The 18,606-nt window shown below is 47.9% G+C and overlaps 1 protein-coding gene across 2 annotated transcripts in view; it reads right to left on the reverse strand.

The window, feature by feature from the left end:
* Nucleotides 1-6,444: 6,444 nt before the first annotated feature.
* The window catches only part of Ubqn (ubiquilin), a 60,824-nt gene continuing 48,662 nt past the window's right edge, over nt 6,445-18,606 (reverse strand). Inside the window, exons 12-14 of one of the 2 annotated variants that reach the window (XM_075685776.1) lie at nt 17,396-17,785; nt 15,080-15,161; nt 6,445-7,351 (exon numbers count right to left, since the gene is read on the reverse strand). In XM_075685776.1, coding sequence (XP_075541891.1) covers nt 7,290-7,351; nt 15,080-15,161; nt 17,396-17,785 — 534 coding nt within the window. In that variant the 3' untranslated portion in view covers nt 6,445-7,289. Of the gene's footprint in view, nt 7,352-15,079; nt 15,165-17,395; nt 17,786-18,606 lie in introns of both variants that reach the window. The other variant, XM_075685775.1, reaches the window with a different exon arrangement.

Genomic DNA, 18,606 nt, shown 5'->3' on the forward strand with positions numbered 1-18,606 from the left:
AGACCGCAAGTAGTGCGTACTCCTGAGGAAGCTTAAGCTGCCTACCCCGAGCGACAGCGCAAAAAAGGGGCGGAGCAACTTGCACGCGAAATAAAAAGCACAGCAAAACAAAGGCAGAAACCTCACGCGCCAAAAAAAAAAGGACACTGGGAGAACCGCAAAAATAAAAGCACTCCTAAAGCATGCTCACCATGCGAAAGCGAAAATGAGGTGAAAGGAGGGTGAAACAAAAGATTTATAATATTGCGAAGTTTGACTTACACGGTGTAACACTCCGGGTAACTTGCACAGCTTCACTGTTCGACAATCTTCAATGACTGGAAGGGGCAGCGACCTTTCTTTTTCCCTTCATCTACTGACAGGTCGGAGCTATGTTTGCGTTCATCGCCCTTCGTTCTTAACGCGAGTAATGTCTTACGAAGATGGCGACGTCGTTGCCACTGAACATGTCGGTGTGCTCTCTTCTGTTGCGGCATCACCGCGTTCCAAAGTCAAGTGAGGGGCCCTAAAGTCAAGGAGAATGAGGTACTGCGTGTCGCCTCCGCGTCCTTGTATTCAGGATCCGTCTTGTCGTAGAGAATCGGATATGGCACACTGTCTCCAATAACCTTTCCATCAGGACGTCTCAGTTCATACTCATGATTGTAAAAAACGATCTCCAACTATGACAATCGAAACAAGCGCGAACGAGAGATATGGCGCACTGTCTCCAAAAACCTTTCCGTCGGGACGTCTAGGTTTAGGCTCATCATTGTAACAAACAATACCAAACAATGACAATCTAAACAAGCGCGAACGAGATCAAACCAAGGAAACCAAACAAGCGAGAGTGAGAGCTGACGCGAGCAGAAGATAGTACGAAACGAGCAGTCTCGCTGAGACCAGATACAAGTACGCATCGAGTGGTTGGACAGCTCCGCGTACGTCACTGAAGGGGCCGCTCTCATTAGTTTCCGCGGTTCGCGGTTCGCGTCTTTTATCTCCTGCTCCGCGTTCACTCTTTCATCCTTCGCTGTGGTGCACGTTCGCTCAGTTACGCCGAGGCCGACGCAACAAAATAACCGACCGCATAAAAAGCCCAGTTTCAGATCATTTAGACATGCAGTAGCCTGTGGAAAATCTTACGCTTAAGATACAGGTCAATGCGTCACAAAGATCTCGCGAAAATCGATGTTTTTCATACCGAAACTGAAGAAGGAGAAAAGACGCCGCCATTATCGCGCGGCAGTAGTGACGTAGTGAAGAATGCGGAGAACCAGCGCCCGTGCTGTCTGCTTTCCTTGCTTGCTTCCGATGAATCGGCGAACAGGCCCGCACGTCTGCTAGCCACAGAGTTAGTACACTTTGTTAGCTGCTTCGTGCGCTGGGACAACGCCGTTGCGCGCCCGCGATGTTCCTTTATTGCGAAGTATTCTCCGATTCCAGCCGGTTTTCGCTATCTGGTTGTCTACGTTCAACAGCAGAGCTTCGATGCGTACTGCTTCCGCTCGAAGAAGAGCACATTGAGGCGGTCACGCTAAAAGGCGTTAAAGGTGCGGTATAGCCCGCTTTAACGCGGACGGGAACCACGCGTGTCGCAGTTACGCTATACATCGGCGAAAATTGGAAGCTCTACAGTCTACTCCATTTCATACATCAGGTGCAACGCTGTGGAAGCTACGCAAGAAGTCCGCTCACCAAAATTTATTACTCCGCGCGTTTCCGTCTTTGCTTCGCAGCGTGCCAGCGGCGTTTGCTTGCGCGAGCATACATGGGCAGCTGCCGCGACGGCCTGCAATTAAAAAACAACGAAAGAAATTGATTTAAAACAACGTGTTAGCAGTCGTATAAGTACACGGATTGGTTCTACCGGTAAATTATTTTTTTTTCATTCAGAACTGAGCTTATATAAAGAAAATTATCACAAGCATCGGGTCAAGAAACACCGAACTCTTTCTAAGTGCGAATGCAGCCAGTGCAAAAAGTGTCTCTAGCCTCCCCAACGTTTCACCTGATGCATCTGTCGCGGGAATAGAGCACGTCCTATCGCACTCCGGAGCAGCTGGAACAGGGTGCATCGGGCGCTAGCTCGGCCGACCAGCAGCATGCTCTTCCGCTTGACTGAAGCGAGCGCGTTGCGTTTGCGCCATCGACAAGCAGTCACGCTGGCTCCCCACGCACTTGTCCGCTAGTGCTGCGGCAACTGATCGTCGCGCTGCTGCGGGTCACGTTTAAAGCGCATGGTGAAATTTTAGCCATCTTAGCGTCTTACCAAGCTTGGCCTTACGGCCATGACGTGTCCGACTTCACCGACAGCTGCCTGGCACGCCAGAAGCGCCGTACTTGTCAACCGATCAGAAAAATAACTCCATCTGTGGTAAAGGATGATAAGTAGCCGAGGTTTGGCACGGCCGGGCTTCATGGGCTTGGTGCTAAGTGTGTGTAAACTCGCGTCCAGACAGGCCGCGCTGCGGTCGTGATAAAGGTCGCTCTGGCGGCATTGCATTCCTGCATGTCTTGCAGGAATGCAATGCATTCTACACCATAGCCCGCCGCGGCGCGCTGTCCTTCGTGACAAGTGCAGCATGCGGTTCCTGCTCGTTTCTGGCACTGTGTCAGAAAGGATTTCGTTCGCCTACTTCGACGCGTCCGATGCAGAGACGCACGAAGTATCTTGAAGATGATGCACTACCGGAAATGATCGCTCGAGAATATCGCCCTTAAATACAACTTACCTTTGAATGTTACCTTTGGTTTCCGTGCGCTATCGGGACATACTGTCACCCCGCGAAAGCGTTTGTAAAGCAGATCTTGACGGCCAAGTGGCTGTGCAGTGGAAATATAGTAGTATGCCCGTGGCGTCACATCCGCTGCTTCCGCTACCTTCCGCCATCTTGGGGTACCTTATCAACAGGCACGCGCATAGGCCTATAGGTTCCTCAAGATGGCGCTGCCGTAAACCGGAAGTCGCGGAGTATCATAGAATGACGTACGTGCATACTATGTATGGCTTGTGCAGCTTCAAGTGCAATTTACATGCGTTGTGCGCGTTGGCTGGTCCGTGCCGCACTTCCCTGCTGCGCCGCGGTGCACGCTTCCGCACACAAATTGAAGATCCAAAGAGCGCCAATGAGCACACTTTCGGTGCAGAGAGCGCGCGCTGCTGACATGCGACTGGAACAAAGCTTCCTCAAACCGCGCGCGCCTGAAGGGCACATTTACACAGCGCGCTGCCATGCGGGCTTCTTATTCTGCTGTCGCCATCGTCGCGGTGTTCCATGTAAAGTTCAAGGGCGATAACAGATAAGACTTTTTGCATGACCCCTATTCCGGCAAACGGGGTTGGTTTGGGGGGATAGCCGGATGGTCGGAGCAGCCGGAGCGGTGCCAGCCGCCTGGTGGAGTAGAGCTCAACAAGACAAACACAGAGCTAAAATTCTAGTATTCTGCTTTGCTGCTGGTGTAAGTTCTCGGCAGCGGTGTAATTCTGAACACTGTCGAAAATTTACCCCAGCAGCTAAGAGGAATACAGTAATTGGCTGTGTTTACGTGGTTGAGCTTTGCACCACCAGCTGGCGCCACCAATCTAGCCGCTCACGTTCACGCCCCCGCTCAACCGGCAAACCACTCGCGCTTGCCGGATGCACTAAAATTCTCTAATAGAAAGCGTGCGAAATCCTCTGGTCTCGGAGGCCATGTCCGCTCTTCCTTGGCTGACAAAACGCTCCAGGGGACAGTATGTTTCTTTTTTAAGTAAGCACTATCGCCATAATCAGTTTATGCGGATACATCTTTTTCTCTAGTTTAGGAATTGCTTTGCGCACGTGGTATGTCTAAGCAGGGTGTCTCCCAAGTTGACATTTCCAAATTCCCCGAGCTTTCCCAGTTTTCCCCGAGTGCCGTTGCAAAATTTCCTGAGTGTCAAAGAACTTAGTTTTATGTCAAGGCAGGCTGACAGCGTGTCGCCCAGTGGTGTCACTCTCTAGTAAGCATGTTAAAAAAAACGACATAATCCAGTTTTTATAATGAGTAAAATATTATTCAATAAGAAAACAGAAAGGGAAGGGGGGCTAGCGAAATGCTCAGCAAGTACCTTCGAAAAAAAAATTGTGAAACCTATTCCCCGAATCGAGTCGAACGTTCTCAATTACGAAAAAGGAGATGCCTACAGAAGCAAATATTTTCGAATATGAGCTATTTCTATCAATTGATTAAAAGCTCATTGGTATGATGTCCGAACTTTGTCACAAGTGAGATTTTCTCTCAACACCTGTTAGGTCACCCTCAACTGTCCAGACATACTTTCTGCCCGCGCACAACGTCTCAGTGTTGCGCTTCGCTGTTCGAAAGAGCTTATTTTGGTTTGGATGAGGGACATCTGCATCTCGGCATTAGCCAACACTTTGTTTTTTGAGCTCAAGCTCCTTCAAAATGGCAGCAGCACGCATCCTTTCCCGCTCATTCCTCAATGCGTAGGTCCTTTCTGTTCTCGTCTTCCTTCCGACGCACGTTCGCTTCCCGAACCATTTGAACCATCCTCTAGGTCAGTTGTACCGGTTAAACAGTCAACGTACGATTTTTAGTTCTTCCTAGGGGCCGCGAAAACATCCGAAAATCGGACAGTTCGACAAAACGAACGCATGTCTTTTACTGCCTTTAAGGGCTCAAATCGCCACAAGCACATCCGAAAACGCTCTGAATGCCTGCCAGTACACTTATTAGGCCTATTGGCGTTAGTACTGCAACTAGAGATGGCGCGTGCATGCGTGTATAATTTATGAATACATACTGCGTCCCATGACAATTGTCCCTTCCCACGCTTATGCTTCACAGCAATACTTTCGCGTATGCTTCACCATGTAACATTACTGTACTAAGGCGAAGATAACTTTCAAAAAACTGGCATTATGCAACGTGCCATGCTTTCCGAGCTTCGAAGCTAATAGCGACGACCACAAAGGGGGAGTCGCATTGCTGACAGCGGAGAATTCTTTCAATGAAAAACACGGCACCGAATGGCAAGAAGCTTAATAGCGAACGTCGAAGCAGCTGGGCCTAGGCGCTGCCGCGGTGGTGGCACCTACGGCTGCAAGCGGATATGCGTGCGAGAGCGCCGTTCTAGGCGGAGGTAATGAAAATGGCGGCGGTGGTGGCCTTGTTTGATTAATGCCATTTCGGACCTGCGGTCACGGCAAAATGTCCGAAAAATCGGACGGCGAAGGGTTCTTGCGTCCGAAATTTCAGACGTTCTCATACATTGACTCTATTGGGTACGTGGTGGTGCCGCGAAGCTGTCCAAATTATCGAGCATCCGGAAAGTCGGTCGTTGACTGTACACTGGCAACTCCTCCAGCCGACGACACAGCATCGAAGTAGATTCGTTACGATTCCTCTGTTACTCCAGCCAGCATTAACGCGCATTTCATGCCCTTTCAATAAAATTACAGCTAATTTTCCCTGATAGAAGCACAAATTCCCTGAGTATCTCCAGCCTGTTCAAAATCCCTGAGAACTCCCAGTTTCCCTAGTTGGTAGACACCCTGTTACTAAGAGCAGGTGTCTCTAAGACGTCACATCCAATACGAGTGTCCCACTACGCTCTTTTGATCGCAATCGAGCCCAATCCGCATCGAATTTCCTGGTTGCAATTGGCTTCTTTGCTCAATCTGCAGAAGGAAGCCAATCGCGGTCAACAATTTTGATCCGGGTTGGGGTCAGTCGCGATCGTAAGTGGCCTTCTGACAACGGTATAAGTTTCGGTCGCATTTTGCACGTGGTGTGTCTACAGAGCAGGTGTGTCCCGGAGACTATGTTGCATCTTTGTGTGTGTTTGTGCGGCTTCGCATTTGTGTGCACCACCTCATGTGCCTTCGCAAGAGCCAAGTGGTGCGAAGAAACCTGGCTCGTTCTTTCAATCTCCATGGCGATCTCCAGCAATGGAGATCGCCAACGCAGCGATACTCTTATCAAACGGTACATGGAGACGTCACTCTTGCGCAAATCTAAGCAAGTCCGATTGCCTCCAAGCATTGTATGAGGCAGGGCACTATTAGAGATTTATTTAAACCGCTCTAAGCCTAATAAATTTTGGGGAGGAGGGGGGACGAGTTTTTGGGACTATTTTTCAGTCCCCATGAGGTCTGGAAAATTGGTCGGCGACTGTATAACGAAGGTGTTTTTGTGCCTGATTCAACTTCTTTACGGGGCACGACAGCATTAATATTCAGAGTAAATATGTCACTGGTGGGAAAGCCAGGGTATTCTCAACAATATTTGATACAGCTCTCTGCAGCTTGATACACGTTAAATAAGAGCCTTTCTGAATTCAATAAAAAGCCTGCGAAATAAAAAAATGTCTAGTGCAACAACACAACTGTGTGCTGCGATTTCTGAATCAGTTGCAGAGCACTGGCCTTACAATGCACCCCTGCAAGAGACTGTCACCGACAAGACAAGAGACCACTATAATGGAAAGTAATTTAATTCTTTCTATTTCGAAAACATTGCCATTCGGCCTGCCCAGTCATTTCACATGAACATTCTAGAACAAGAGACAAAACAAAGAAAGAAAACACTTTGATGGAGGATCAAACTATGCCCTCCGACATCAGCTCTGGTTTGTTTTCCACGAAAACATTTTCAAGTTGTCAAAGAAGAGCTCACAGACAAACAAAAGCAAAACAACAAAAGAAACAAAGAAAAAAAAGGAAACTTATTGTACACACTCACACCTACACACGCACCAGTCAGCAATCCCTAAATGCGGCATGAGAAACATGCCAAAAGTGCGTGCAAGTCAGCGTTGTCCTCTATTTGCCTCCTTTAATTTTCGTTTCCTCTCTTCGCCGCCCAATGAAAAAAAATATTCAAGCAGTGGAAAAGGGGGCGCGCCCGGCTGATATCGCAACATGCGCAACACCTGCACGCCCACCGTAACCACACTGGTCCTCTTCTCGTTGAGTGGCAGACATTGGACGTGCGAACAGTTATTTATATATATGTATACAAAATGAGGAGAGAGAGTGAGAGAGAGAGGTGCATGTGCAACCCCCCTGAGTCAAATGAATGAGAAAAAAAAATAAAAAAAGGACGCTCCGTGGGGTCCCTCCCCCCTCTCATCATCTCCTCATTGGCTCACACACTCCCACACAGACAGCTGCTGCTTTGCTGCAAAGCTAGCTCTCCCCCACTTTCGCTGCCACGCCTGCTTGGCCTTCCCCCCACCCAACCTCCCAAGGCCCTTTGTCCCCATCCGTCACAACACCCACAGCACACTTTGTCCTCTTCCCGCAGCAGCTGCTGAAGTTGCTTCACTGTGACTGCAGCAACCTCTCCACTGCCGCATTGACATCTCCAAACGTGGCAATCAGGGCTGCGGCAAATGAAAGAAGAAGCCGTCAGGAATATTACACAATTTCACTCCAGAATACACAAGATCACAGAGTGAATGAAATAAATATGAAATTACAAGGTTTAATGTCCCAAAGCAAGCCGCAGGCTGTAAGAGATGACCTAATCGAGACTTCGTAATAAAGTACTACAGTCTATCATGGACATATCAAACTCAAAGGGGATGGCGAAATAGTTTGATACATCAATAATATTAAGTAGAGGTGTGCGAATACTCGAATACAGCAATACCTAGTGAACTTGAAGTAGTAAAATGCGGAAAAAGATTCAAGGTAAGCGGATTTTCGAGATAAGCAAAGTTGATGAAATTGCAGTGAAAAGTCTATTTCTAAAACATTCACCACTACTAACTTTTCAACAAGAGCTTCTAAACTGGCTCTTCATAAAGGTTTCAACGAAAAAAATAAAAGCATACCAGAGATGTCGACCAGCTCCCTTTTTTTGCACTGCCATTTTATTCAGTGCACGAAAGCTGCGTAAAGTTGGTCTGCAACGCGGTAGCACTTGGACCTAGAAAGGCGCCCTCGGGCTGTTTCACACATCGCATGAGCCAATCGTTCCCACTGCTGCACTCAACTTCATTCCGCAGCAAGTGAAGCATGTTTCTTGCTTCGGCCGACACCTCTGAGGCCTTTCGTCGTTATCACCTTCACCATCCCCTCCGTTTGTAGCTGTCCCAGCAATTTCGGCAACAGTAAGTTCACCGAGTACATCCTGCCAGCATAGCGCTAACTCGCAAGTGCTCATTTCGCTTTCTGTGGCACCGTTCACAGCACGGACTTACCGGGAACAGTGCTAAAGAAAGCGACGCGAGCATTCACGAGTATGCGCTATGCGGGCATACTGTACCGGACGCATGCTGCACGGGCATTTTTGTACTGTGTTGAGCAGAATAAAATTAAAACTGAAATCATACCTCTGATGGCAAATCATGTGCGTTGCACAACACAAACAAAACGAACTGTGTCAAGCGCACTACCTTGCAGGGCCTGCCTCTGCGCATGCCTTTCCCGTCGCATGACGTGCCACATGGTTGCTTGACAAAGTTATGCCGCTAAGTTCCGACTTGACATGTGGGGAAAACGTCTGCTTTGGGGTAGGCGCGGCAGACTCGCACGAAGCTTGTTTAACTTTCCGGTGGCTGAGTTTTTGTACAGCTCTCAGACAAGATTTCGAGATATCTGCAATTTGGCCCAAAAATACCTTGAGATAAAGGGCAGTAAATACATGGCACGTATGGGAAATGGCTCGGTGCTGTGGGAAATTTCGACTGAGCCAATATTTTTAGATATGCGAGTTTGAGTTAATGAGGTATTACTGTATTCAATTTTGAATCCAACAGTGAACATTCCAATAATTCGATTTTTCGAATATTGGTACCTGCGGTCAATGACCCAGCTGCGGTTGGTGCATTGACGCAGGCAGCGTTCACACTGCGTGTGATCTTTATCGGTAGAAGGTTTGACCAGGTTGGTGACACCGATTGAAACAATTACCACTACGCGAACAGAGGCAAAAACAAAAGCAGCGCGTGTGGAAAGCACGGAAGCATGTAAGTCAACGTCCGATTTTTCGAATTCCCAAGGGCCCACGAAAATGTCCGAAAGATCAAACACATGCAGAAAACACACCCTTTTATAGGTATTTTTCGGATGGAGAGGGTGAAGGACGGAGTATCAGACTTTCACAACTCTGGCAATACATCACTGAGGTGGCTCTCAAAAGAGCCGTTTATAAACATAAAAAATAAAAATTCGACAGCAAGTGCCATCAATGTCACCAGCTGGGTCGACGCTGACTGTTACTGCCTTAGCAGCGCGAAAACATTGTGGATCCTCTTATGCATGGTGTTCTGCTTACACGCAATTATGCTTGCTTTTAATTTCAGCCAGGGCCATACCACCACTGGTCACTTATGACAGCATCATAAGTGCTCGTGTCAACTCTGAGGTCATCGGCTGTGCAGGCGCTGGCACTTCATTCTCTGTGTCGGAGTCGTTCCAATCTACTGTCAGTTGACGGACGTTTACATCATCGGTTAACTCAGCAGCGAGTTCGAGATCTTTGTTAGTGTCGACGAATCCTTCGAAAGTTATCCTGGCTGTAATCGAAGCGCCAGCAGCGCGCAGGTTGTTGAACACACAGTCCATGGAAGGAGATTGATCACACACGCTGTCATTCTCTCCAGGCGAGTCAGCCATCCCGGTGCAGAGTGCGAAGCCAGCGTGGTGAAAGCAGTCACGAAGCATCTCTTCTGTAGCCGTCTTCCACAAGCCTGCAAGCATGCCGACAGCAGACCTGAAACCAACAGTGTAACTTTGGCCACTGTCTCGGCACAACACCATGCGGTTGAGCACGTGTTGCAGATCACACCTTGGTCCATTGGCCGCAGGATTGATGTGGTGTTCGGCATAAATTCCTCCTGTATAGCCTTTAGGTCTTTGATATGGCCATGCACAACACCATTGTCCACAAACAGCAGAACTTTTTGATTCTGCTGTTCGAACCTTCTGTCCAACTTGTGAATGTACACTTCAAATAACTGCTGTATTATCCAGGCCTTCTTGTTGGCCTTGTACTGAACAGGTAGGGTTGCCCCCTCAAAACACCTTGGATTCTTCGATTTCCCTATGACAAGCTTTGGAAGCTTCTCGCTGCCGACAAGGACGGTCAGTCCCTCTTTGCTGTGTTTGTCGCCATGGCAGGGGTCACCAGTAAATCAAGCATTTTCACTGGAAGAATTTTGTAGAACAATCCAGTTTCATCACAGCTGAACATGTTATCAGGCGCTAACTGCTATAACAGCTGTCTTATGTGACAGCTGAATCATCGACAGTGCCGCTTTCCCCGCACATTTACTTGAACTTGAGGTCATCGCAATTCTTTAAATTTCTGAGCCACCAATCGCTGAACACAAAGTCCTCAACATTAAACTGAACGAGCGCAAAAGGCTCTGCCTTTTATTACAACATAACCCGAGATTGGAATTCGCTTTGCGATCATGGTATTTAGCCACACAAGGAGTGCTTCGCCAAGCTTTTTGTAAACACCCTGACTCACACTCTTTTTTTGAGCCCCGGTTGACTTTCTGGTGACTTCCAAGATTTTCAACTTGATTTTCATTAAATCCGAAACAGTTCGAAATACCAACCTCCTCGCCCATGTCGGCTTGTGACTGGCCGCTTTCAACTTGCTTGATGATGGCAGCTTTCTTTTCCATCGTCAGCCTATAGTACAGATTTGCACGCTTCAAAGCCATGGGCGAAGCTGAAGGTGTAGACGGTGCCATCGCTCTCACCGGGGAATAAGCTCAATGAAAAGCACAGCCCCAAACAGCAGGAAGCTTCACAGCAAACATCGAAGAGAGCGCACAGCAGCACAATACGATCCCACGACCTATCAAAAAACCTAATCAAAAAGTAGGTGAACAAACACAAAAGGCAATGGCCATAGCTATGGCTGGCTACAGCTGCCAACCGATTGGCAAGCGAGAGCACAGGTTTGAGGTTTCAATACAATAGAGTGGCTGCTGTGCTGTGGCTGGCCACAGCTAGCGGATCGGCATGTGAGAGTGGGGGTTCGAGGTTGCGAGATAATCAAAATGGCGGCAATCGATGCCGCTTTGGATGTGGTTAGGGGTTAAAAGTCTGAAAAATTGAGGGCAAACGGTTTGAGCGTCCAAGATTTCAGATATTTTTATACACTGGCTCTATGGGGCACTTGACGGCACTGCAAGAGAGTCCGGATTATGGGAATGTCCGAATAATCAGATGCTGACTGTATGAAGATTGGACTAATTGGTCACAGGAAGGCACGCTGATCGAATTGAATAGGCTGCTGTCAATAGATCAACACCGATTCAGCACCAAATTAACTTAATTGCCAATACCTGATAAGCAGCGCAAGCAGGACACGTATTGAGAAGAGAAGATAACCGATGGACATTAAGAGTTACGGAATGGATTCCAAGGGACGGGAAGCGTAGCAGAAAGTTAGGTGGGCGGATGAGATCAAGAAGTTTGCAGGGACAACATGGCCACAATTAGTACATGACCGGGGTAGTTGGAGAAGTATGGGAGAGGCCTTTGCCCTGCAGTGGAGGTAACCAGGCTGATGATGATGATGATGATGATAAGCAGCGCCAATTAGGCCTAATGGCTGAAGTAGTGGGGCCATAATGAAAGTTCACCACTGGCTGATGTGGTAACGGGCCGCAAGCCGTCGTGGAATACTTGCCGCTATGTTCATACAGGTGGCTCATTAGTGAGATTTTCGCTTTTGACGAAATACTATTTGTTCGAATCTAGGCCCATAGTTCTTTTTCTTTAATAATCGTGTACCAAACTCTACAGTCGGTTTAGATTTGAGGATATAAAAAAACTCGCCAGATTGTAATTGAAAATGATAAATATGGCGCATAGCTAGCGCCAACTAGAAAAGTCAATATCACAGCTGCTACTAGCTGTGCCAGAAGCCAACTGAAATACAGGAGCAATGTCACCATTTTGACCTGTGTCGTATCAGCGTGGCGTTATCATAATGGCACCAAACAGGCGATGCCACTATGCTGCCGCTTTCCAACGAAAAGTTGTGCCAGCCATAGAGTTGCTCTAGCGAATCGCCAGACGTTTGTTCAAGCCAGACGGGATTTCAGCATTGATGAGAAAAACATCCGTCGTTGGAAGGGGCAACAGGAGATGCTTTTCGCATGTGCAGCAACGAGATGACAGTGATAAGGAAGATAAATACACAATAACAGAGGAGCTGTTCACCGAGATCGCGCTGCGTTTCAATGCGTACGAGCCATGCCGCACTGTCCGCGCATGCGTGGGCACGCGGGCACGAGCTTGCGCAAGTTCGCAAGCGTACGAGGCTAACAGCGATGACTAGAGTGAGCTCGGCGTGTTCATATTAAATAAATGCCGTTTTCATTTTGGGAACGATGTCCTCACCTTTTTGTTCGGCCTACATTCGACGTAATTTTTTACATTTTCTCTGGCTTCGCACATTTGGGGGTCGGCTTAGAATTGGGGCCGGCCTAGACTCGAGTAAATACGGTATGCGCTGCTTTTGTTGCAGTTCATTCTGTCCTCGTTCCGCATTTCGATCAGTTCTGTCGATCCGGACCAACCTTGCACTGACAGAAGTTGTCCCAGCTCACGTGGGCAGAATCGAGCACGAAGGTCCTTGCAGCGCACGCGACGTGTGGCACTGCAGAACTCTCAACAACTAATATATCGTATATTCGAAATATGTTATATACAGTCGAACCCGACTATATCGAACCCGTTTACATCGAATTATGCCATATATCGAACAATTTCTGGACACGGTATAGTTACAATGAGTATATATAGCAAAAATTACGCATACATCGAACAAAACTAGTAGCGACTCCCGATATATCGAATGTCAAGCGGCGGAAAGTGCCCCCGGAAGTTGGCTTTCCCTCGCGGTGACGGGAAAACCCGGCGGCGCGGCTCCATCCAACCGCTGTCCCTACGTGACCGCGCTACCTCGGAGCCGCCGACACCCCCCTACAAAAAATGATCCTGGCCCGCCCGCCCGCAGCGCTTGCTCAGACAGCCAATCAGAAGCTCTTGTGCGCTCGTCGTGCAAGATGGCGTAAGTGCGAGTTGTCTCGCTGCTTATCTGATTCATTGTGTGCGCCTTCTCCCGCAGTGTTGCCGTGATGAAGCGGCAGAATTCGCCTTTCGTCGTGAAGCTCGAATTCATAAACCGGGTCGAACGCGGTGACAAGTAGGATGTCCCCGCAACGTACAAGATTCCGAGGTGCACTCTCGGCACGATCTTGAAGGGGGAAATTAGGGCTAAAGCGGCCTAACTCGCGACCCGGTGCCCGTAGTGCCCGTGGCGCCCGACGCGTACGCACGGCCGTGTGCGAGTGGTTCATCCAAAATAGCTTCAGCCGTACCGACTTCCGCGTGCTCGGTGATGACTGTAAATTCTGATTAATGCGACGAAGCCGTTGTCGTTGTTGCCGAAGTTTGGAGCGAGCTGTCAGAATTTCCGGAAGCTGTTGACGAATCAACGGTGGACGAGTTTGTGAGCGCAAATGATGGTGTCACGACCACGGGAGAGCCCGGAAACGAAGACTACATTGCCGACATCGTGCCGAGCACAAGTGAAAATGGGCACTACGAGGAAAGCAACGATCGTCTTTGGCCCAAATCCTCCGAAGTAATTGGTGCGCTCGCACTAGTCCGGTGCTTCTGCGCGAATGCGGAATGTTGCGGCCTCAGCTGCTCCGACTCCTTAGACAACGTGGGGAAGTACGTGCCTCGCACGCAGCGAAATTGCCCAAGCAGAAGAAAATGCAGGACTATTTCGTGCGAAACTAAGCTAGTTTCATCAATAAAGTGATTTTATAAATGGTATGTGCTTTTATGACATCCAATTATTTAGCAGGCTTATATCGAATTACGCTCTATATCGTACTGATAGGCGTTTTTTTGCGAGTTCGATATAGCTGGGTTCGACTGTAAATATGCAACTTGTGAATCGGATCATTTGGACGTTCACTATTCGGTTCTGTGATATTAAAGTATTCACACACCCCTATATTTATTACATGGTCTTCTACAGTCAAGACGTGAAAATTTACATACTTCTTGCATATTGCATATTGCTTCTTGCATACTACTGCATATTGAAGTTCGTTATATCAAGGTTTAAGTGTAATGAAAAGTTGACAGTCACTTTAGCATACTCTAAAGAGGATGAAGGTGAAAGCCTGCACGCTGACGGGACATTCACTGAATTACTTTAACATTCTCATTGGAAAGCGTATGCTTCACAGTGTCGCATTTGAGCACCCTCCTGTCACTTCTTCGCCTTGGCATCGCTCTTTCTTATAACCAAATTGGTGGCTTACTGGCGCATGCACTTCAATTCTGAGTTTGAGTGCCTTAATTCTATCTTAATGAACTGCGCCTTGATATAAAGGTGGTGGTTCAACTCTCACCAAAGGTAGAGAATTAGACTACCACTAAAGGTGGATTCGAGCGCCTTAATTAACTCGAGCTCAATTACATTTGTCTTGACCCCAAGGGTTGTGGGCTTGGTGGCCAAACCCACAACCCTTGATGTTAATTCAGTGGCACCATCAATTCTTGCGCCACTGAATTTTGGTGCCTTAGCGCCATAAGGCCAATTTTTCTACCCATGAGCAACCTAAGGCTTTCGCCTTAATTGAAATTTTAGACACCTTACAGTAATGCTATTCACGTTTCCAGACTCCTCCTGCACAACACCTTGATACATTCTTGGTGCCTCCATGAAACTGAAACCAGGAAAAGAATGCTGCTCTTCTAGCATAGTCAATCAGGTAGCAGCTGATTCTGTCCAAACTGTTGGACGACAAGCCAAGCCCCAAAGTAAACAATGCGTATTTTCTGCATGCGTCCTGTACATCCTGCCACGTTTGGTGTAAGGTGTTGGAGAGCAGCAGAGTTTTGGGCTACTGCATTAGCAGCTGTTACAAACTTTTATCAATGAGGATTAACAAGCGTCAGCTGGGGCAGCTGCTTGCATTTTGAGTTGCACTGAAGCGAGGCAAGTGACAGACGATGACAAACATAGCCGACAAACCCATATGAAACTGTGGGCATTTGTTTAGAAACCAAGACACCTTAAAATTAGGACAAACAGGAGCGGAATGATTGCCCACCTTGGAGGTTGGCCTCCCGGTTGACAAATCCCATGGACACTAGCTGCTCCAGCTGCGACTGGTACCGTTCCTCAGGTGGCTGCTGCTGAATGAGACAAAGTGCGAGAAGTACATTGGTTACACAGCAAAGAAAGAAGCCACATATACTATCCCCAACCAGAAATGAACCTCGCTGCGAGCCTCGTTCAGCAGGGTGCATGAATCAGAACTATCGACAAATATTATACGGCCCTTATTTAGTCCCCTGGAACACCGTGCGCATCAGCTACGAGACTTTGTACATAGCCCTTCGTCAGACTCGTGAACAACTACGCTGTGTCACAGGTTGGCTGTTTACACGGAGGGGGCTCAGTGCATAGAAAGGTTGTACTGATGTGGTTTTTCCCCGCATCATGGAAAGCTGCATGACAAGAGCTAGCAGAAGAGAAGCATTGTGGAGTGAGGCAATTATTTTTGGGACAGCACTGAAGGGGCCACCTGCTGCCATATGGACTGCCCAACCATGTTGACCATGTTCCAGATCAAATTAGCAAGCAGTGAAATAACACTTCAAAAGATTGGCCCTACACAGGTGCACCAGGACCTCGGGCATCTTGACACATACAGTCGCGTAGGCATTCGCATGAAAAATTCAAATTAGTTACTGCTCACTCAAGCTAGCGCTACCTTTGCACAGCGAAGTTGATTGATCAAATGATTGGTTTCTGTGTCCTAAAGCTATCTGCTTACTATGAGGGTCACTGCTGTGAAGTGTCTGAATTAATTTCACCACTTTGGTTGCAGAAACCTAGGCCTAGGAAAACTCCTGCACTCCTTTCATCACCGAAATGTGGCTGCCCTCGCCAAGATCCAAACCAGCAATTTTGTGCAGAGCAGCTGAACATCACAGCTGTGTTGTGCCAGGGCAATGGCTTGCAATATGGAAAAACCTGGTTTGAACTGAGCTACCACATGCTGCCAAGCATAAGCAGACTTCAAGTATAAGGCCTCTCCCCCTAAATTTGAACCAGTAAGAAAGAACAGCAATATCCTTAAAACACAAGTCATGACAAATTTTCCTGCTATATTGAAGTCACAACCCCAATCCCTGCTAGCTGTAGAAATCTGAGCTCTTGTTCCTTCTAATTTCAGCACAGTCACGGCTGTTAGAGCAGCTGCTCTTGTCCTCTTTAACTAGCCCTGCTCAGGCATCGCCGAAATGAAGCACGACAGACAATTCCCGTAAATGCATGGGCCAGTATCCTGCTCACCCACTCGCATAATGATCGCACTTTCTTGTAAAAAAAATTGACGCAAATTCAGGGTGCTATCATTACACAGATTAAATATACTGCGAAAAGAAATTTTTTTCATCCCGCGTTTGGTGCTGGATGACAACAGTTCAACGAATAGGCGGCTGCCGCTGTATGTAGTGCAGGACACCAAAACAAAAATGACAGCCGGCCAGGCAAGCCGAAAGCAATTTCTTTTTCTTCTCGTGAGTACATTACGTGCATTGAAACAGTTTCTTCCGTATCAGTAATGAATAATGTTGTTAATATCTGCAAGTTTGCGGCAATAACGTAGCCATGTCCACTTTCAGGGGACAGAAACAGATGGGCGCACTTGGCTGCCAGCAACATAGAAACACATGGCCGGCATGCTGCGGAAACTGCGGCATCTGTCTTCACTACTATCCTAATATTGCACGTTTCGGCTAAGGGTGGGCGAATATCTCAGCTGTATTACAAGTGTCGGCGTATGAATATTGTACACTTCTAACGTATCAGCGTAAACGTGGCTACTATCGTTGCCGCTCGCGATTTGTTGCGTGCATACGAGTGCACATGAGAAGACTCGAAAGGTGCCTTTTTTGTTGTTGACCACAACCTTTATGAAACCTACACATAATAAAGGCAAATTTGGTAGTACCTCTTTTTGCCATGCAAGTGCGGAACGTGATGAATAAAATGGGGCATCTACCTGAGAATGTTTGGTGCCTGCAGACTGCTTGGTTTGTCTTGAAGAGTCGTTCACGTAGCATTCAACAGATGGTAAGCGCGATTATTATTAGCTAGACTTGGCACACGACATATCGCTGCAGCAAGTTCGGGATGCGATCATTACACGGGAAATTAAAAAAATTGAATTTTGACGACGAAATTCGGGGTTGCGATCATTATGCGAGTAAATAGGGTAGGTGTTTTCTGAAGTTTTTTTCCAAAATGTACAAATGAGGTTCTACTGTATTCTTTTGTGTGCAGTCTGTTTCTTAAAAACTTTGCCTCTATATCAAGACCACGGTCTTGAAATTTATCGCAGTGTCTTCACACTCACATTGTTGCCTGCCTGTGCAGTGGCCATAGAGGTGATCATGCGTGCCATGAGCTGGCTCAGGGGGTCCAGGCCTTGCGGGGTGCTCCCACTGGTGGGCTGGTTTCCAGTGGTGCTGCTGGTGGTGGTGGTGGTGGCTGTACCAGTGGTAGAGGTTGTGGTTCCTGCCGCCGTCTGGCCAGTGGTTGTCGCACCACTTGTGGTGGTTGAACTGGCTGAGGTAGTGGTCCCCGGCGCTGCAGAACCCAGGCCAGTGCCAAGGCCCAGACCCAGGCCAGGACCCAAACCGGGACCCAAACCAGGACCCAAGCCAGCACCTGGGGCACCAGCAGGGAACATGGTCGGGGCCACACGATGCAGCTGTTCCATACCCTGTTGGATCTGCATCATGGCCTGCACAGACAACAGGGACAAGGGGGAGCACATTAAATTATTTAGATTACTGTATTGACCCAAACAAATATGCAATCAGTTATCATGGGTACAAAGTAAGAAAATAGTATGCACCCAAATGTAATGCACAACCGAACGACGAGAACAGAGCACTGGAAATATGCGACGCAAAAGAGAGCGGTGTTCGCGTACAAGCAAAACGAAGTGGCGATGTCCGGATCACCATACAGTAAAATCGCGATACAATGAACTTCATGGGACTGCGGTAAATTATTCGTTATTCTGAAAGGTTGTTATGGTGAAAGCCCCAAAATTCACCATTTTGCACATCAACCCATTAATTCATAAGTTGTCACCACGTGAGCTATCCACGAAAATGTCGCTGTTGGCTCTCGGCACGGGCTGTTGCTATTTACCACAGACTCCACCACCACGCACCACCAAAGCACTGTATAGGAGAGCGATGCACTCAGATGCTGACACCGAGAAAACTACAGACAGAAAGGTAGCTCCATGTCGCTTCCAAAGTGGAATGTTTATTGCTGTTTGTTTGTTTTTCACATTCCTTGCCATGGGCACTGCAAATGATTTGCTCAAGGAGGACACCCGAACTATGCTAAAGCGCAAGCACGCGTAAACGATGCCGTCCGGAAAGTACTGCAACGGTGTGGCATCCCTGCAAGTACAGAGGTTACATTTCTCCATGCACATAGCTATTACACTCCCAGAAAGAAGTGCGAAAGAAAGGCGTGCACAGAAAGAAGGGTGAAAGAAGGAAGCGACCTGTCTCCATTGCTAGGTGACACTTTTCTGGGCAGACC

Source organism: Dermacentor variabilis, chromosome 3, assembly GCF_050947875.1.
Source record: "Dermacentor variabilis isolate Ectoservices chromosome 3, ASM5094787v1, whole genome shotgun sequence".
Lineage (NCBI taxonomy): Eukaryota > Metazoa > Arthropoda > Arachnida > Ixodida > Ixodidae > Dermacentor > Dermacentor variabilis.